Source organism: Bradysia coprophila, unplaced genomic scaffold (genome assembly GCF_014529535.1).
Source record: "Bradysia coprophila strain Holo2 unplaced genomic scaffold, BU_Bcop_v1 contig_350, whole genome shotgun sequence".
Taxonomy (NCBI): Eukaryota; Metazoa; Arthropoda; class Insecta; order Diptera; family Sciaridae; genus Bradysia; species Bradysia coprophila.
The window spans coordinates 6261333-6281209 of NW_023503608.1; the positions used below are offsets into that span (position 1 = coordinate 6261333).

The 19877-nt window shown below is 34.6% G+C and overlaps 1 protein-coding gene across 12 annotated transcripts in view; it reads left to right on the forward strand.

Moving 5' to 3' along the window:
* The window catches only part of LOC119080398 (prominin-like protein), a 36728-nt gene extending 18323 nt beyond the window's left edge, over positions 1 to 18405 (forward strand). Inside the window, exons 1-20 of one of the 12 annotated variants that reach the window (XM_037188720.1) lie at positions 1108 to 1243; positions 3316 to 3596; positions 7918 to 8068; positions 8136 to 8264; positions 8327 to 8514; positions 8582 to 8746; positions 8813 to 8943; positions 9032 to 9055; positions 9920 to 10085; positions 10151 to 10430; positions 10489 to 10590; positions 10674 to 10839; positions 10904 to 11110; positions 11171 to 11488; positions 11549 to 11707; positions 11773 to 11894; positions 12221 to 12271; positions 14149 to 14292; positions 14406 to 14645; positions 16210 to 18403. In XM_037188720.1, coding sequence (XP_037044615.1) covers positions 3350 to 3596; positions 7918 to 8068; positions 8136 to 8264; positions 8327 to 8514; positions 8582 to 8746; positions 8813 to 8943; positions 9032 to 9055; positions 9920 to 10085; positions 10151 to 10430; positions 10489 to 10590; positions 10674 to 10839; positions 10904 to 11110; positions 11171 to 11488; positions 11549 to 11707; positions 11773 to 11894; positions 12221 to 12271; positions 14149 to 14292; positions 14406 to 14645; positions 16210 to 16324 — 3105 coding nt within the window. In that variant the 5' untranslated portion in view covers positions 1108 to 1243; positions 3316 to 3349 and the 3' untranslated portion in view covers positions 16325 to 18403. Of the gene's footprint in view, positions 1 to 1107; positions 1244 to 1290; positions 1410 to 3315; positions 3597 to 7917; positions 8069 to 8135; positions 8265 to 8326; positions 8515 to 8581; positions 8747 to 8812; positions 8944 to 9031; positions 9056 to 9919; positions 10086 to 10150; positions 10431 to 10488; positions 10591 to 10673; positions 10840 to 10903; positions 11111 to 11170; positions 11489 to 11548; positions 11708 to 11772; positions 11895 to 12220; positions 12272 to 14148; positions 14293 to 14405; positions 14787 to 16209 lie in introns of those variants that run through there. The other 11 variants (XM_037188722.1, XR_005088323.1, XM_037188721.1 and 8 more) reach the window with 11 other exon arrangements.
* The last annotated feature ends 1472 nt before the right edge of the window (positions 18406 to 19877 follow it).

The following is a 19877-nucleotide window of genomic DNA, read 5'->3' on the forward strand; positions in this document are numbered from 1 at the left end:
ACCATAAATCAAATTCTATTTCTGTTTCAATTTGTTTTAATTGAAATCCCCAAAAAAAAATTTTATTTGTTATTACAATCTTAAGAACGTCGAGTGCGTCAAGTGGTTACATACTTACTGTAAAAACCTCTTCCAATGTGTTACTCATTTCATTGACTGAAAATCAGTTGTATCACAAAATAATAATGAGCAATTAAGTTGAACCGCATCTAATATGCTGGTTGATATAATGTATTGTCAGGGGAGCATGTTTATTTTAAAGTAATTGCTAGTGACCATGAAACCATCGAACTTGTTCTAAAAATACTTAAGTAACCTAAATGATCTGTTTTGTGATTCATTTTAGGAAAATTTTAAATTTACGATTTACAATTATTGCTTTTATTACTCGAAACGAAAATATTGGCCGTTGTTGCTCGGCATAGGTTAAATTTTTCTGTTGCAATTGTATTGTACAATGTATCAACGATTGGATATAGAAGATATAGAATAGTTATCCGATCCGTTACTTGAGTAGGTCTGAGTATTGTCGACAAATTAAAACAAAATATTTCTCTTTATTTGTTTTAACATACATATAAGACGGCGTTATCTGGACCTCAGAACGTGTTGTTGTCTTTGTTGACAATAACCAATGATATAGTTGTCCATTAAAGGTTAAATAGATTGCATATCAAAATGTACTCACTGTCCTGCTAAAATTAAATGTTATTTCTATTATCACACCGCTTTAAAGTCATAGTTCAAAATGATCTGCATCATTCAGCCGTATATAACGTAACATCATAATGACAATAACAATATTATGTGTGACAAAGAGTCTCGCGTATATAGCCGAACTAAAATAGCTGACATTAGTATCAGACCTATCAAACACTCAACGTTTGTACGTGTGATGCATCAATTAAGATAAAAAGGCTAATAGGTGCTGGCTCTATTGTTTGTTCGATGCTTATAGTATAATAATTGTCGCCATTCTACAACAACTGTTGCGATTTTGGTTTTTTCTGTATTATATTTATGGAGCAAATTATCTTAGATAAGAACAGCAATACGATAACACTAACAGACGATTTCCGTGATATTGGAATATGATTTTCTGAAAATATATTTCGGAAATTTTTATTCAGTGCTTAGTCTTCACGTAGTCAGGACCAGACCAACGTTCGACTTTTTGTGTTGTTTTGTTGACTGAACAAATTGTTTTGTTCTTATTTATTTCGACGTATTCTCACTTAATCATGTAAGAATTATGGTGTCATTTATTCATTCTAATTTAAATTGAAGCGATGTACGATGTGTCGCATCTAATCAAAACGCTATTTGAGTGAAGCCATTCCATTCGAACAAAAGAGATGAATAAAGTGTATAAATAGGAGGTTGAAAAACGCGTTCGTTCGTTCAACGGTGTAAGCGTATTATTTTGATATTAAAACCACCGCATAGTATGAAAACCGCATGTGCACACACATATGATTTTGATTCGATTCTCTAAAGCAATTTATGCACATTGAAATAATGAATCGTTGAACTTTATGACCTGATTTGTCGTAATATAAGCAAACGAACGAAAAAAAAACTTTTTTTTTTCTTCTACTTATTGGAAAATAGAAGAATATCCGATTACTTACAATCACGAAATGTGCAGTGAACCAATAAATAAAGTGGAAAAAAAAAATAATTTACATAATACGCATTCATCCAATGCTTCATCCAATTCACAAGTCAGAAAAGACATTTTTGTGCTATAGTACTTCCAACCAACTCTCCAAGTGTTTCGAATCGATGTTTATTGTCTGAATGTCAGTTCATTTACGAATATTGAGTTTTGTGATTCATAACGACTTTCATTTAGTATATTTTTGGACAATCTAACAATGCGAAATAATCTTTTTACGGCAAAAGACACACAATTCCACACTTTTCGTTTTTATGATCCCACATTCACTTTTCCACCAATTAACATCAATTAAAAGGCAGCAATTAGACATTAGCTGAAGTGTCTTCTTATGAATGGTTTTCTTTGTCTAGAATTTATGGCTTGAGACAAAGATCGTTCCACATAAATGTACATGGAACATATTCATGTGTGATACTTATAGTCATGCATCGAAATTCTACTATACTCACTCATTGAACTTATGTTACTTTCTCTGTAACTGATTATATTTCGATAATAGATTCATGTTGGCCTATACTGTATATGCTGTGCATAATAAGAGTTGAATTGAGGAATTAACTTTGATAACTTTGTCTTTGCTGTACCAAATTTTGTTTGTCTCGACAGCGTATAGGTCTGTTTTAAGGCCATACGAATTGTCAAATTACTGTCAAATTTAGCCACTATAATATGAACCTTATGGACTATGTCAAGGGTATAATGGCGCCAAATTATTTGTTCAAGAGCGTGAAATTGTGGTATCGGGGAATCTGGCACACGGTGTCAAAAGAACGAACTTTTAAACTACGTAAAAGGCGAACTTGCACACACAAGTTTATTGCTGAAAATGCTTTTTAGCCATCTCATCGACTCAATGACTCCTTTTACAAAATTTTGGTATTGAAAAATTGTGTGCGAGCTCACTTTTTTCGTATTTGAAAAATGCGTTGTTTTAGCATCGTGTGCCAGATTACCCCACGCCGAGAAAATAGTTTTAGAAGAGAGTCTGTAGTACTAACAGCTCTTTGCCTAGGGTGCCAAACCCTGGTGCCACTGTCTTTAATAGATATTTATGTCACAAGGACGAAAAAGTTGAAAAGTCGAATTCTCGCGTGAGGTCTGTTGATCCGAGTCGAAGCCGATGTACTTACAATATTTTACAACCCGAAGGCGCCAAAAAACATGCTTCATTCATTTAATAGCTACTTTTACTGCATAACAATTGTAAGCACTTTTGTTTAAAAAAAAAACAGCTGGAACAAAATGCAATACTTATTTCAAAGTCGCCGACTGTACAAACAACTTGTGGAAGTAAAGATAAGAATTGTTCGCAGTAAAACAGAATTTCAATAGAAATCGATGACTATTTTACATCTAAAATTTATTTCACGTAACTTTGATTCACTCTCTCTTCGAGGTACAATCTAGTCGAGATTGAAAACTCAGTAGACTGGTGTTAAATTTAACGACTGACATGCGTCATTCATGAGTCGATTTTGTTAAGTCTGATTAAACTTATTAAACATAACATTGAGATCTTAAGATTAAAGATTTTCTATTTTCTCGGTAAATTTCTATATTTTCTGACTATCATTCTTAAACTAACAACAGCTTTACCGTCAACAATTTCATCAAAATATTTTCTATATTTTCAGACATCACCCCGCAATAAGCCTTCCATAACGCACAATGGAAGTGCTTCAAAATGCTAGATTAGCAACTGTTCTTCTGCTAACTGTAGCTGCCGTACTCATCCACACACCGTCCACATCGGCTGAAGCAATTCTAGACCTCAAAGAAACCAACTACATACAGTGGAATAACAATGTCACCTACATCAGTTCAACGTCATACCATGCCAAAGGAATGGCACCAGTTTATGTCATTAGCAATCAAATTATCAGCCTATTTATGGGACGAGATGTGATACCAGATGGTGAGTGAAAACGAAATGTTTCTTCTTTTTTTTTAAACTGGAAGTTGAAACTGTTTTGGTATGATGTTATTGCTTTTATGCATACACAGTCTGATGTAACTCTCTGTATAAGAGGTTGATATTATGATATAATATCTGCGAGATATCAATGCAAAAAGTTCGCTACAAGCAACAAAACCACCTTGATTTTCTCATCCGCCCAAAATATTTTAATTACTCAAAACTAGAGGATGTTCCGGTTGAAAGCGTCCAATATTTTTTTCAAAACTATTTTTCCCTTTGTTATTGAAATGGCTTTTAATTAGACATTCTAACATTCATGAATAGCATAAAATCGATGAAATTAATTTACCGGCATAAATTAAACGATTTTTACACTTAACGGGCGTTAACATGCAGTTAAATAAATTCGTTTGTGTTTTTTGTATCTGAAACTCTGTTTGTAACAATAACTGAGGGGAACCCACTTCAAACGAATTATTGATAATTTGCATACGACTATTACTTGTATTGTGTATGTTATATTATGTGCAGTGCACTACAGCAATTAAATTCTGCATGAGAACAAAGGAATGAACTGCACAGCACATGCAAAAGTTGCTGTGTTACAAGACAAATTCTCGGGTCTCTCTTTCACTTATTGTTTATTATGTTGCATACATTCAAAAGTAATTAACTTCAACAACAACACGCCTAAGTAATTTAATTGAGTTTGTAAAATGAATGATCCGCTGATTAGATGAAAAGAGAATTAAGTTTACAATCCAACTGGGTCTCTTTTTCAATCTAACATGTCGATCAGACAAGCTAGTCTGTAAGTCCTACACATTTCCAATAAAACGACAAAGTTAACTCAAAATGTGAGAAATCGTTCACTATAGAACCTACTTTTGCTCTATGTTTGTTGGATTTCCCTTCCGTCTGATCTACTGGGTTTACTTTAACTCTAAATACGTTAGTGGACTACTTAACTGTATTATACAACGACTAGTACAAAATTGCGGCGGCGTGTCTTCGAGTTAAATTTCAAATCTTTTTTTAATCAGAGCGTCAGGTAATAAATGTTTGGAATAACTCGTATTAGCGAGAATTCACATCATTGAAGCCTTCGTAAGTCTTCATTATTTCTCGAGGATTGACAGGTCGGAAGAATTTGGAGCACTCGAAGGCTCGTATCTCTCGAAAAATTACTTTATGAGATTCAAAGCTCTGGACGATTCATAATAATAGCGAACGAACAGTGGTCGTAACTCCCAATAAAATTCTTGTTGTGTCAACTGTATGCAAGCAGACACATCCCAATACTCATTGTGTGTTGTGTAACATTAAAGGAGAGGTACCGAGCTATTCTCGGTTTAATCCCCAACTAAATATGACCTACCTACATCCTACACTTTTACTGCACATTGTTATTCAAAAATGTGAAAACAATTTGCCATCTGCAATTCTGACTAACTTTTGACTGGAAAAATGTATTTTTCTTAGGAATTTGTTTGTTATCTACAACCAATTCCATAGAAATTCTTTGAGTTTTAAAACAAAGGATAAGAATTTCAACCCACAATATAATTCGCACTTGAACCGTTCTAATATTTAAATTTAAAATTGAGCGAAAATTCTTTGCTGTAAAATTTCTATGCCATAAGTAGACATGTGCAATGCGTAGAATGGCATATATCCGCAGATTAAATGGATTAGATAATAAAATTCCTAATTACCATTCAGTTGACAACCTACACAATCATCCGTCCCGCTTTTTTCATACACCATTCATACGCAAATTGAGTTTAAAACTCATTTTATTCTCGGCAATTGCACCTAAACCACTCTACTGAACCCTAAATGTGATTCGTATACGCGTTTTGCATGAATTAATCATATAGCTTCCATTTGGGCCATATACAGTTTTATTACAAAATTTTTGACTGAAAAACCCAAAGACATTCGAGTGTATGAGTCACATCCATTGGTACGTAACGTACGAATCAAACCGGATTTTATCAATGAACAGTTTATAATGAATTACTAACCAAAGTCAAATATAATCATTTAGCAATCGTTTTCGAATAGGACCGCAAATTATACTGTACACACGTTTATCGTTTTCTTGTCAATAAAAAGTCTTCCACAAAGAGTCGATTCAGTATCGACTTTTTTGTTGTGATTACACAAATACTCATTTAATTCAATTTGTTCAATTCATTTGTTTATCATCATTATCACTATTGTTGTGTTATCTGGAAAATAAAAATACTTTAATTAAGTTTGCTATTTCTTATCGCAATCACACTTTTCAGATGCCATTTATTGAGGTAGGAGAAGATATTTTGCATTGAATGGGACAGTTGCGGGCTTTCAGGTTGATTTTGTATTTGTTTTCATTTGCTCAGAAGAAGTGATTACTTCTAATGAATCCGCAAGGATGGTCCTTTCCGGCAAGGGGTAGCCGGAAAATAAATAAAATTCTAGATCCGAGGCCATACCCGCACAAAATAGCCAATGGAAAAGAAATTCTCCCCGCACTTCCTCAGTACCAGAAAGCTAAATTCTTTCTACTGAGAATTAAACAAGTCGCTGTTGCCCGTTTAAGGTTCATGTTTATTCTGAATCTATTTCAAGCACCTCGTATTTAAGGCAACGTCTAGGTCTACGTTGACCATTTTCAGTTCAAGAAGTTGCGAGATTCATTTCAGTTTAAACAGTGAAAACACTGGTGGAATTCCTAACATTAATATTAGCTGGAGTGAGGTGATATCACGCTAACGCCGTAGGCATCATACATTTTCGAACAATCTACTTTTGCGTTTCGCATCACTTTGTATTGGCAGATTTTTTTTGAGGCGTCCCAGGCTGAAGTTAACCTTGAAATTTAATTCATTTATGAAATAAAAAGATGTTAACCGCAGACTGAGACCCCTCAAAGAACGCTAGGCCTACAAACCAAAGTCGTACGCAAAAATGAAATATACACAAAAACATTTTATGGGCGAATGTGATTCTGTGACAATAGAAGTTGGCCTATACTTGCTGACTCAAAAATCTAGAAGATCTTAGAGAACATATTTAATAAAAACTTTCAACATTACTCAAAGTAGAATTAATAAGTTGTTTTCATGTTAGTTGATCAACAATTCCAAGTTAAGGGTCATTCATAAACTATGCTTTTACCAAGTTTTTTTTTTACCCTCTGTAACCGTCCCTAAATTAATAATATGACTGCTATTATATGAAAGGCGTCTTATACTACCCTTATCCCTCAAATTTATTGTTCACACTTTGTTATTGTCACACTGTTCGACATTGTTATGTTGATGATGTTTGTTTACGCAGTCAATCGAACAAGCTTTTCATAAAAACCCTATCAAACTTGGGAAATTTCTTACCGTTTCGTGACTATATTCCTGCAAATAATGTCATAAGTGATTCACAATACCTTCTCAAGTGCGTCTTCATTTTTCTTCATAACAAAAAAGAAATTTTCAACAATCTATTGCCACTTATCCAATCGTGGGTTACAGTAAAAGTAAATATGAAGTGTACGTATACAATACATGTGTTTACGGCAATAAAAAGCAACCATTTTTACGATTGTTGACTAATTTATGTTATCAGTTGAATCAGTTGAAGGAAATCTATCATAAATATACAACTATTGTCAAACGATGGTGTAAGTGGCCGTTGTCTGACTCATCTCCTGATTTTTTTTGTTTTTGTTTCAAGAGTAGAGATCATTGAACGATATTTTTTATTGAGAAGACGCAATACATCAGTGTTATCTATTGTGATTACCTGTAAATGTCTTACAACATTTTTGCCACACACGACGTGCTAAATATTAAGTTTGTTATGTCGTTTCAAACATTGTAAATTTGAATAACGATGTAAAGATGAAGATTTTTTTATGTTTAGAGTAGACGAATTCTTTACAATTTTTAGTAGATACCTCCATTATATTCTGCCTTAATACAAGAGGAGTTTTCTAAAAAGACAACGTAATTTCGACCGTTTTTTAGCCCTGCACCTTATCTTCATTTTGTATGTCTCTTTCTTTACAGCAATTTGTAGTAATATTGTGTGGGTCTAGCGTGACACTGTTCGTAGTCAACAATTTTACATTGTGTTAAAACTAATGAAGTAAAAGATTTTGTACCAAACGGTGGACAATATTTCAATAATGGATTTGTAACGGATTTGGTTTTTTACCGTGATCCATTTTTTGTTTTGAACTAATAGTCCGAATTCTTTTTTTTTATCTTCAATGATAGTAGCGGACGTACTTGCCAAATGAACAAACAATTTATTCTAACATGAAATGTTTCAGGTTACATCTCAATTACCAGTTCCCCTACCAAAGTTGATCTCGGACCAAAAGCGAAAGAAAATGATTGGAGCGATCTTTTGCGTCAATATTGGCTTCTGTTGGTGGTTCTGTGCATATGTGCCCTTATCATCGTATTAATGCCAATCATTGGGTAATGTTGAGCACTGACTTATATGATTAAAACGATTTTTTGTAATAATCAATATCCCAAAAAACAGATTCTGCTTTTGTTGTTGTCGGTGTGCCGGTGCTTGCGGCGGACGATCTCAACCGTTCGATAAAAAACACGACACATGTCGTCGTGTGTTCTTAGGATTGTTGTTAATACTTGCTGGAACTGGTTTGATGTAAGTTAGGAGTGTTTGCGGGACGAGAGAGCAGTACAGTCAATAATCCAAAATATTTTCAGATTCGGTGTGGTCGTAGCATTTGTAACCAATTCCTACTTACAACAAGGTGTTGAAAATGCAACCACAACGGCAAGACATGGTGTTGATGATACGCAGAAATTCATGCGAACAACATCGCAAGAAGTGAACCATTTGTTGGTGACAAATTATGAACAGCTTTCCAGTCATTTGAAAGAAATGCTCAGTGGTACGTTTTGAGTTGCCACATTACCTTGAGTCTGACGCCCATGAGATTAATGCTTTTTTGGTTTTAGAAACGACCGATGTGGTCATTGATGAATTGGAAATCAGATCAAAGGCTCACAGTCTGACGCAGGTGGCCAATTTCGCAAATAGTATTCCCCAAATTAAAAAAGACCTGAACCGGATGAGAGACATTACCAACAATTTACGACTGAATGCGTCGCAGCTTAGTGATGGTAATTTGACAATTTTTTCTACAATGAACGTGTCATTGTAATCAATCAATATCGTCCTAACTAAAGGTCTTCGTGGAGTTAAGCGTGAATTGCTTCAGTCTTTGACGAAATGTGGTGCAACGTATAAGCCATGCAGGGATGTGCTGGATCAATTCCAAATTGGTAAACTGGACATCAACGGCATTGATTATAATCAGGTAATTGTCACGTCATACACACTTTTGACGCATTTCAATGAAATTTTGTTAAACATTAAACATCGATCAATTCCCTTTCATGCTAAAGATGTTAGACAGATACTTTCCAAGGGTATGTGTTGTGTGGATATCTGAAGCGTTATACAGTTTTTATTTTGTGTGATTTTGTAGATGAACATGCATGTTCCGTTCCTTGTTTAATCTTTTCTGTTTAATACGGCTATTCATCTGTTATCGATAACGACGACACAAATATAATGACAAGCTCTGGGTAATATGACCCTTTATATCGTAAAATGAATATTTAAAAAATTGAAGTACAAGATTTGAAATCAATCGAAAAATACTTTGATCCATGGAAGTAATAGACCCGATAATAATACTGGTCACATGCTTGCCGACTGTAACAGATTAAAGAATTTATTCAACTAAAACCTTATAAAATAGAGTTGCCTAAGCAGACGATTCGCTATTGAGTAGCTACTTTCTGCTGGAAGTCTAGTACACTGTACGTACACACGTCTCCGTTTGCATGTACAAAATTCTAATAAATTGAGATGCTTCGAATCGAAAGTAATGACTCAACAGTTACGACGCTACAGTCACTAATACATAAGAGTTAAGTGCCTTCAAGTTAACCATCTTGGGGAGTTACTAACCCTAATCGATAACGTGATTCCTACATTGTTACGAACAACAGCAATAATCAAGTTTTAGAGAATTTTCGTGGGTTACAATGCCATACGTTTCGAGAATGACGGTTTCTGTGAATCAACAAGTTCATTCATAATTATCGTTGAAAGGAGCTTAATGTCGTAACGAAATTATAGTTCTTTGTCCATTACTGTTTGATTCTTATCTCACTGTTAATTCTAGAATGCTTGTTTTCAGATGAAAGCCTCTCTCCATCAGTGTCAAGCTATTAACAGCCTCTTTTTTAACAATACAAATTACCATCAAAAATCGATAATTTCAGATACCAGACTTAACCTCCATGATTGACAATGTCAACGAGGTACTCACAGAGGACACAGTGGCTTCGATCATAAAAGGCAAACAAGCATTCGATAACATCCGATCGGAATTGAATACGACGATTTCAAACAACATACCAACAGTCACGGATGCATTAAGTGATGCTGGTGAGTGAATTTCGAATGAGTTTGTCGTTCAAGAATAAAATTTGTAATTTCCGTCTTAATTTAAGGTGCTGGGGTCCGTCAGGCATCGTCTGAAGTGAATGTAGTTCTTGAACGAATATCCGATGCGGTTGGTAACAATTTGTACATACATTTTGACAAAGCCGATGAATACATTCAAGAATACTACAAATACGTGTATTATGCCGGCATTGCATTGAGTTCCGTTTTGCTGCTAGTGTTACTGTGCGTAGTTCTGGGATTATTATGTGGAATATGTGGCAAACGTCCCGATGGATACGGTGACGATTGTTGTAATAAAGGCGCTGGTTCCAGATTTTTAATGATGTACGTGGTGAACGCTGATTTTTTTTCATTCGAATCGTAACTATTTTGTCCATTCTAGTGGTGTCGCCGTGATATTTTTGACGATATCGATCTTAACAGCTGTTGCTTTAATCTATTTTTTGGCCGGTATGTTAGTCCGACGTGGCTGTGTATCGTTGCAGTAAGTATTTTCATTCTGATTTGGCACCCTACAACCCTTAAACATAACAATCGTCTCAAAATTCTCACTTTCTCTCGTCACAGAAATCCAACTGAAGATCAAGTATTCAAGTACATCGACCAGTTGGTTGATTTGAATGAGGTTCTTTATCCGGAGGTGAGGCGTTCCAGCGCAAAGAAACGCAATTCGGATCCATTCCGGATTTCACAAATTATTGAATCGTGCCATGCTAATCAATCGATGTTTGAGGTAACGTTTTATCAATCGAAGATCGGGGAGTTTTTGCTTAAACGAGTTCTTTCGTTACAATCAGGTGTTGCGAATCGGCAACTACTTGGACATTAGAAAGATTTCGAATTTATTGAAAGAGTATGCCATCGATGAGAAGTTAGAAGAATTGACTGCTAAAATTCAAATCGACACCACGAACGATATCTTACCAGATGCAACAAAAGCTGGAATCGTGAAGTTACGAGATTCCGAACTGGGAAATTTTGATTCGGACAAGTTTATCGATAATGTGAGTGCAGAGAACTAAAATTGGTTGCAAGCCAATTCTAAATTCATTCTTGTCCGACAGCTGAGTAAAGATATCATCCAATACAATCTGTCCGAAATTGCGCAAAAATTACGTGAAACCGCTGAAAAGATTCCAGAAGGGTTAGCCGATGTACGAACGAGCCTCAGAAATCAGGCCCTACATTTGGTTACATATCAGGAAAATTTGGTGGATCCCATGACCGAACAAACGGCTGAAATTCTCGATTTGACCACGAAATTGGACGAAAGTTTCAAATTTAACCGAAGTTCGTTTGTGGATGGCATCAATAGTATTCTGACGGAAATAGAAGATGCCAAAACATTTATTGATGGTGAAGGTACCGAATATGTGCAAAAAGTAAGTGAACAAATTAGTGCTGTGAAGGGAATGCTTTTACATTAGTAATTCCGACAACAGGTCGCTGCTGAACTGTTACAAGGTTTCATTCGAGAAATCAATACGTACATCGGAATTGTTTTGAAAGGAATGGAAGAGGATCTGGGTCGATGTGGTCCGCTGTCCAATGTGTACAAATCGGTTCTAGTTGCCGGATGTAATCGAGTCGTTGATCCATTCGTACGTTGAGTTTGTAAAAAAAAGTTGTCGCCATTTCATTGATAATTCAAAACTTTGTTTTTTAGAATGGATTTTGGCTCGGCATCGCATGGTGCACACTCCTTTTCTTGCCAACTATAATCATTGCCGTGAAATTGTCGACATTATACCAAAAATCAGATCCGTATCCTGGTCCGCTGGTTGAATCGTAAGTGTTGTCTCTGTTGTTAAGTCGTTTCGCCTATGCTTGGGTATAGAAGTGCGATGTTGATGTGATTCAAGTAATTCGGTATAGAGGGTACAGGACCCTCACTAAAAAAATCTAATTTTTCCTTACGAAAACTAATCCGGAGATCCAAACTCAAAATAATCGCTCCTGAATCACATCAACATAGAAAGTCCAATCAAATTTTGTTTTTTTGTTGGCAATGGCCCTAATTTTGTGATGGATTTACTAATTTGTTGTTAGTCCTGCATTTTAAATATTGTGTTGTTGGCTGACCCTAAATTCGGTTTCAAATAACTATTTTTCAGAGAATACTTGTATGATGCGTACAGTGAACGTGATAACATACCACTCGCCAAGTAAGTATATCCCGTTTTTGTTGTTGTCCGTTTAGTTACCTGTTTAGTATATAGCTTGGTTCGGCATGCATCTTCGTTACAATTAATATTTTGAAAATGTCCATAAAAATGGATTCAATTGTTATGGTGGAAAGGGAAAGACAGGCAATGTGTGTTGATCGAACTGGAAGAACGAAATCACATTTTTAAGTCACCATGTTGTCTAAGGGATTTTTTATTGACAAGGTCTAACACAGGACCTATTTTAAGGATTTTGTTTTCTAGAGTTTAGCAAATTTTTTGAGAATTATCAAGATTTTGCATGAGTTTCTGGATTTCTCAAGCTATTCCGGAATTTTTTTGATAATTTTCAAGAATTTCAGGTATTTTGAAAATTTTTAAAAACCAATTTCACGAAAATAGGGCCTGCTCTCGCACTTCTATGCAAGGTTTAAATAATCAAATCAACGCGTTGCCACATCTCGAATAAACTAATGTAGACCGATCGATATGCTTATCAATCCTTCATCAGGCCACTGTTTACAATCTATGACATACTATTACGCTACCCGACACAAAAAAAACTTTTGTTGCGACCAGAAAAAGACCATTACCTTCTCGCTCAAAACCAGTTTTTTGCGTTTTCTGCCGCAAGACAACAAAATCCCGTACTGTCTCGCTGAGAATGTTTTTTCGTTTCGACCTGTGGATAAATTACTCGCCTTCGGCTCGAAATCCAACCTTCCAACACGCCTCAACTAGAAATGTCCCAACGAGACAGTAATGAATTATTTCCCGAACTTTTTGTATTTCTCTACTGCCACGCATCCTTGAACATCCAAATTGGTGTGAAAATGGAGGTACTGACACCAAATGAAGAATCAATATTTACCGAAGAGCCTGTCGTATTAGACAAGTTAAAAATTTGAATAATTAGTTTGTCTGGACACAGTACAAAATTGATTCTTCATTTGGCACCAATATTCCTGTTTTGACACCAATTCGGATATTGTACGAATCGTAGGCAAATCCTTGTTAGACCCTTCTAGCGATCAAAGCTAAAAGTCGTAAATCAAATGTTTTTCATATCGGGTAATGTGAAAGTATTAGAAGTTACGAGGTACTGCATATGCATGTAACGTTAGCCGTTGATATCAGGTGCTTCTAGTATCCCTTGTCGCCGTATAAATTGTGGGCATGGAAATCATGCGATATCCTGGTAGCCTGGCTACCCAGAAATTTTTTTCGTACAAAATTTGGATATCGGGAAATTGAGCCTTCGCCGAACAAAGCAACGGGAAATGTATGGTTTGATGTCTTTTTTTCGGTTACCGGGAAATTTTCATTATTATCATGCCCGATAAATCGGTACTCTCGGTGAATTTACTCAAAAAGCTAATTTGATTACAAAACATTTGATACACAACTCAAGAAGTAAGCAGGTCTGATTCCACGATGGAATCAAATGGAAAGTTCTTAAAAGGTGCTTGGTAAATGAAAAAGGACCGTCTCTAAGACCGTCGAAACAGAATTTCATCTCCACTTTCGCTTCACGCGATCCATGGGAAAGGGAAGAGTAACTATGCTCTGTTTGTTTTGGTGTATTCGTTTGAACTTAATTTTGTCTGCGTATTAGATAACACCACCCCTGGAATTAGTATGTTTTCCAGGTAAAATAAAGTCTTGTACCTTCGGAATATTGAATGGAAGAGTCTGCTGCTTAACTTAAAATGCTAGCATTTCAAAAAATCTTGCTTTCCCCAATTTTCCTGCCGACTAACCATCAACTGCAATTGAATATATGTTTTAGACATAGTAAAACGATAAAAAAACGTGCTGTCCTGTCCGGCATCTACCCGGTTTGCTGTTTTATTTGATTATTTTATTCCAATTTTCAGTGGCATGAAAAATAAGCGACGAAAAAAAGATCAAAGACGACGAAGTTCTCGTGATAGACGTGGTGATTATTATGAAGATTCGGGCTCTCCACATGGTCCCAGAGAAGGGCCTCGCGAAGCCCGATACAATGATATGGCACCAAAGTAAGTAATAGACATACGTTAAAGTGAACACTCATTTTGAGTTTTAATTTATTTATATTTTGCCAAAGTTTATTTAAACAAAACAAAAATCTCTACAAAAAATAATAATTTAGCGACAATTCTAATGCACGATCCACATTTGACTATTCACAATTTGATAATGATCCAAGTCCAAGTAATTCTGGCATTATCTATCCGACATTGCCGCGTATCCCATCAGCAACTACTCTACGAAATGGCACTGTCAACCATCAGCCGCAAACGAAAAAAATCGATTTAAGCACAGACAGTCCTCCTAACATACCACGAGTTCCATCCCTATCACAATTACGTCAAACGGATGACAAGTCGAGGTCATTACCTAAATAATACCGCTACGTAATATGCCTAAAGAACTTTTTCTGTGAAAATGCTATCAATTATTGAAGTTGTTCGTGCTGTGTGCGTAGTTTATTTAAAACTAAAATTGCAATTTCGAAATGAATGCTGAAAAGGTTCCAAGTATTTTAATGTTAAAATAAATATTCGATCAACTTTTATGTTTTGTTTAAATCTTCGTGTTTTGTGTTGTTTACTAATTCATCCTGTTCATGAATTCATCAGTTTTTCCGCTCTATGATTTTTCAACAACATGAAACACACATACACTAGATCAAAAAGCTTCCATCCACACAAAAGAAAGGGCACGAATGGACATGATAAACTTATCGGTTCATAGCTTGTGAGTGAACTTCGAACATTTTTATTTCAAAAGTTTAGGTTTAGGGAAAGTTCATTCTTAATGAATTGTGTCATGTCCCCTACGGTTCAATGTGGCTTTTCATACAACAGATCACATCTTCAGTTCAATCGAAACACATCTTCTGTTCAATCGACATTGGTAAAGGCCTAGGAACACAATTAAATGTTACTTTTAGATATGCAATGCCCAGATGCAATGAGAGGGTCGATTATTTAATGAAAAAACCTGAAGCTTGATAAATCCAAAGAGCTGAGGACTATCGACGACGACGGCAATAGATAATTTACACAAATTAAGTTCGAGACTTGATTTGTTGATTGATTAAATAAGGATATAAAGCCGTGAAGACGAAGAATTGATTCTTATTAATGCTCCACTTTTTCGTTAAAATTCTCTTTCCGAAGCTGGACGTAGATTCTGATGCAACTGTCAAGTTACAAATATCAGGAGTTACGAGAATCGTCGTCCTAAAAGAAAGTTCGGATTACAACCTTGTCAAGATTTCGTTAGGTGGAGTCTTAAAATAATTTTTAATGTTCAGAGCAAGTAAAAAGAGAATTAGCTTTCGCAAGTTCTATGATCCTTTACATAATCCTATTGACAGCAAATATTTTTTAAAGAAAACGAAAATTGGTTTATCATACAATGGTAAAGAATCGGGGACGTGCAGTGTTTTGCTACTACTGCATTCACCAGCTGTAGTCTACAATCATTCACTACTTGTATCGTAAAAAATCAAACGGCAAGCTAAACAAAACCGTCTCTTTTCTACGTGTTGTATAAGCACACAGATTAAATTAACGTAGCGAAGACACTGTCTGTAGCTTGTCTTCTGAATGTATGAATGCACAAAGAGTGTCTGTCTTCAGACCAGCTGATTAATTTTACTGTAGCAAAGACTGCACGTTATAAAAACAAACATACTGTAGGTCTGTGATGAATCATCGTTGCTGATGTACATGTGGATAGGCTTATAACTGCACTGGTAATTGCATCCTTGTAAAAAATGACATTCTTGGAACAGGATACATTGAATATGACATTTACGATGGTGGCCTCACTCGTCTTATATTAACAATATTCTAGCTTTTCTGTCTTCTTCATGCTTCGAATGATAAAACTATAAAATTCAATTGATTAAATCTGTCTTTTTTTCTCACATTATCACTTTACAGACATTGGGACGGCGGTCCACCTAGATACCAAAATGCTCCGATGGCGCCGCCAGCATCCGAATACGAACGACCGCCACCATATTACTTCCCCGGCGCTCCATCTGAACCAGAGTAAAATGGAAAATGCAATTTTTAGTTTTTCATTCATATATTTCCTTCGTAAATTTAGAACTATAAAATTATTCCATTCAATCCGAACGATTGAACAGTGGCATTTATTAAGATTAATTTAATCGAAGAAAGATGAACGGATTCAAGTGAAACATTTTCAGTTTTAATTAGAAATAAAATATTTGAGGAAATGAAACCAATTTTTGATCGCCCATTATTCGTCCATCAGTGACAATTGAAAAGATTTTTTTTTTTGTGTTAAACGTTTTATTATATTCACACAAAAAAACAAAAATATTTTTGAAAATAAGGCTGAATTTAGTAAAAAAAAAGGTTGAAAAAAAAACTAAAAAAAATATTTTTTACAATTACAACTAATTTGAAGGGAAAACAATAAATTTGTTCCAGAAAAAAAAAACATTTCTTCATGTGCATTCTTGTGAGTTAAAAGAACGTATTTAAATGAAAGGACTCTGACGGAAAAGCGGTAATTAGCGTAATTTTTGTAAGGCAATAATGTGTAAATCGTAAAATGAAACGCTACGAAAAATTAAAATTTTATTCAATCTAAATGTGATTCTTATTTACCACGGCAAAATTTACGCAAAACACGATGTGTGAGATAGTGGTAACGAATTATAGTTAAGTATCGTAGCAAAAAAATAATTCTGCCCAAGTGCAGCTTAAGTTGAGCTGGAACAACTGTGCTTATCAACTTCCACTAAGACTCGAAACAGTTGAATTACAGATGTTGGAAAATAAATTCAATCGTCTCGTGAAAAAGGACAATATTTGATGTAAGTTACTACAACTCAAAACGAAGTTGAGTTGTTGATATATGCCAGCTTTATCACCCCGATGCTCTTTAGTAGAAGGAGTCCTTACGGTAGCAGATTCTTGCGCAAAGCGGAATGCCATGGTGCCGACTCTACCAGCCAATATCTATAGATCCACTATCACTCTCTTTCACAAGACGATTGAGTTTATTTTTAAGGAGCTCAAAATTAACCGGTTTTCGGGAGTCAATTTTATCATCAGTGGTTGATTTACAGACTACCATCACACACAATTTTTTTTTAAATTGATTAAATCGACAGTTCACATGTCTCCCAATTTTTTCAATTTCCGAGCAGTCCTACTTTAGCTTGATAATTTAAACGTTTTTCTTCGATCAGTACGGAAGTATAGCATTCACTAGTTCGTAATGAGCGAAATATATATTAAAACTGTAACTGAAGTACCATTGAAATGCTGAGCTTTACTGAAGCCCAGACACATATAGCTTCACTTATCATCTCTATTACCAATCTCACCTTCTGTGTTTTGTACGAATTTTGTCCACTTTTTTAAATTTAAATTGAAAAATGTTTTCAAATAATAAAAATACAAATTTAAATTCGTAATCGAAACAAAAGATAAAAAATTTTAAAAAGAAATTTATTTTTGGTTATTTAGTGCAAATTCTGTTTCTTTATTTTATATATTCCATAAGTGTGCCAACCAATTCAGAGTGCATTGTACTAGGGAGTCATTTTAACGTGTTGTTCTGAACAAGACATGGTTTCAACGTTAGGTTGACCCTTATAGTCAGTTGAGCATGAAATTTTTGGCTAACTTATAGGTATTAATTGATTTTTCTTATTATTTTATAACGAAATTGTGTTACAAAATGTAAATGAGATTATGATAGTTAATCTCTCAGAAACGGCTAATCATGGGCTGTTATCGGTACCAACGATAAAAAAAATAAGCGATGACCTTCTGGTCTTGTTTAGCAAAATAAATATTCCAGCGAATGATTTTATATCAAACTTTTAGCGATACTTTAATCGAAAGAATCGCGAAACGATTGCCGTTTCTCGAAAGATTAATCAAAGTATGAGATTCATTTAAGGATAAAACAATAAAATAAATAAAAATTAAAACAAAATCCAACAAAGGTATGTCTTCAATTTAGTCTTTATTTGGATTGAACAAAAGAAATAAAATAAACGAGAAACATATAAATGTGTAATTTTCAATGTAAAATAAAAACAAACAAAAATGTCTCTAAGATAAGACATATTTTGAGTATAATATACCATACGAAAAAAGAAAAATCAAAATAAAATTCATTCGTTCACTTATCACTATTCACTAATCGATTATATTCATTCCCAACGTTTATCGATGTGTAATCAATTGTTTTGACCATATTTTTATAAGTCAGGTTTTATTTGGAGAGAAATAAAAAAGGCGCCTCCGACTAACGTATCCAACTTTCGGTAAAAAAAAAATATTTTTCGAGATGATAGCCTAGAGGCAATGAGTTTACGTTTAAACCGAAATCGACTTCAAAACATTATTTTTACTCCAAGAATCGATTCAAGTTTGTTTTCCATCGAAATCAGAACACTCATCGACCGACCCAGCGGGAGTATATGTCTTTTATGAGACTTTAACCTGTTTTAGACGGCAAGCATATACCCATTATTATTATCGGGTGTCTTACTTCCATCGATCAATGTATCTGTTTTAATTTCAAATCTTGTACTTCAATTTTTTAACATGCATTTTACTATATCAAAGACAATATTACCCAGAGCTTGTCATTATTTTTGTCGTCGTATCGATAACAGATGAGGAGCGTTATGTGACAGGCTACTAAATCCAGGCTTGTTAACTTGTTTAGTAAATTCCGCGCATCAATTAAATACATTTTGTGGTCACGCCCATATATGTGGCTCTTGTGGATTTAATTACCACATTTGCAAATCTTCAACAGCGTTTTGAAACGCACAAAATATACATCACAAGCAGCATATTTGAATCATTGCACTTCCTTAGAAATCGAACGGCCTTCCTTTGGTATTTTAACGTAAATGCGGTTTGGGTACGGGGTTTGATGTTTTTTCCAGCACCAAAATAGAAAGGTTCGGTTTTGTACGGTTCCGCTTCTTTAGGTAAAAAATAAGATTCAGTCAGGGACAATTTTTGGAAAATTTAACTGATAAATTTTTCAAAATTTGCAAAAATTCTCCAGAATTTGCTACGACTCTTCAAGCCAAAATTTTGTAGCAAATTTAGCAAATCAATTTCCCAAAAACAGGATCTGTTTTCTGTTCTACGATGTTTTAAGAAAGATGAAAGTGGAGTCTGGTTGTAGTTTTCATTTATCATTTGAACGCCGACAATATGAATTATTTTGTTCAAATTTTACGAATTATTTGAAATGTAACTGTGACGTTGTCCGCCGTCTTCATTAAACATAAATGGAAAATTGAACTAAATATAGCTGTAACAACATCTCTCAAATATTAATTAAATAATTAAAATATGGCTCAACATTTTATAGTGATTGTAATTATATTATGATTCTGATTAATTACGACTATTATTAATTATTTATAATTATAATTCTATATAATAAATATGCTGTATAATCGATTTAATGATTGATCAAACTGTATTCTTATAATATACCAAAAAACAAAAAGATAAAAAAATGAAAGAAAGAAAACGAAGACTAAAGTAAAAAAAAATTTTGTCTCAAGAATCTATTTCGTAAAAATAAAGAG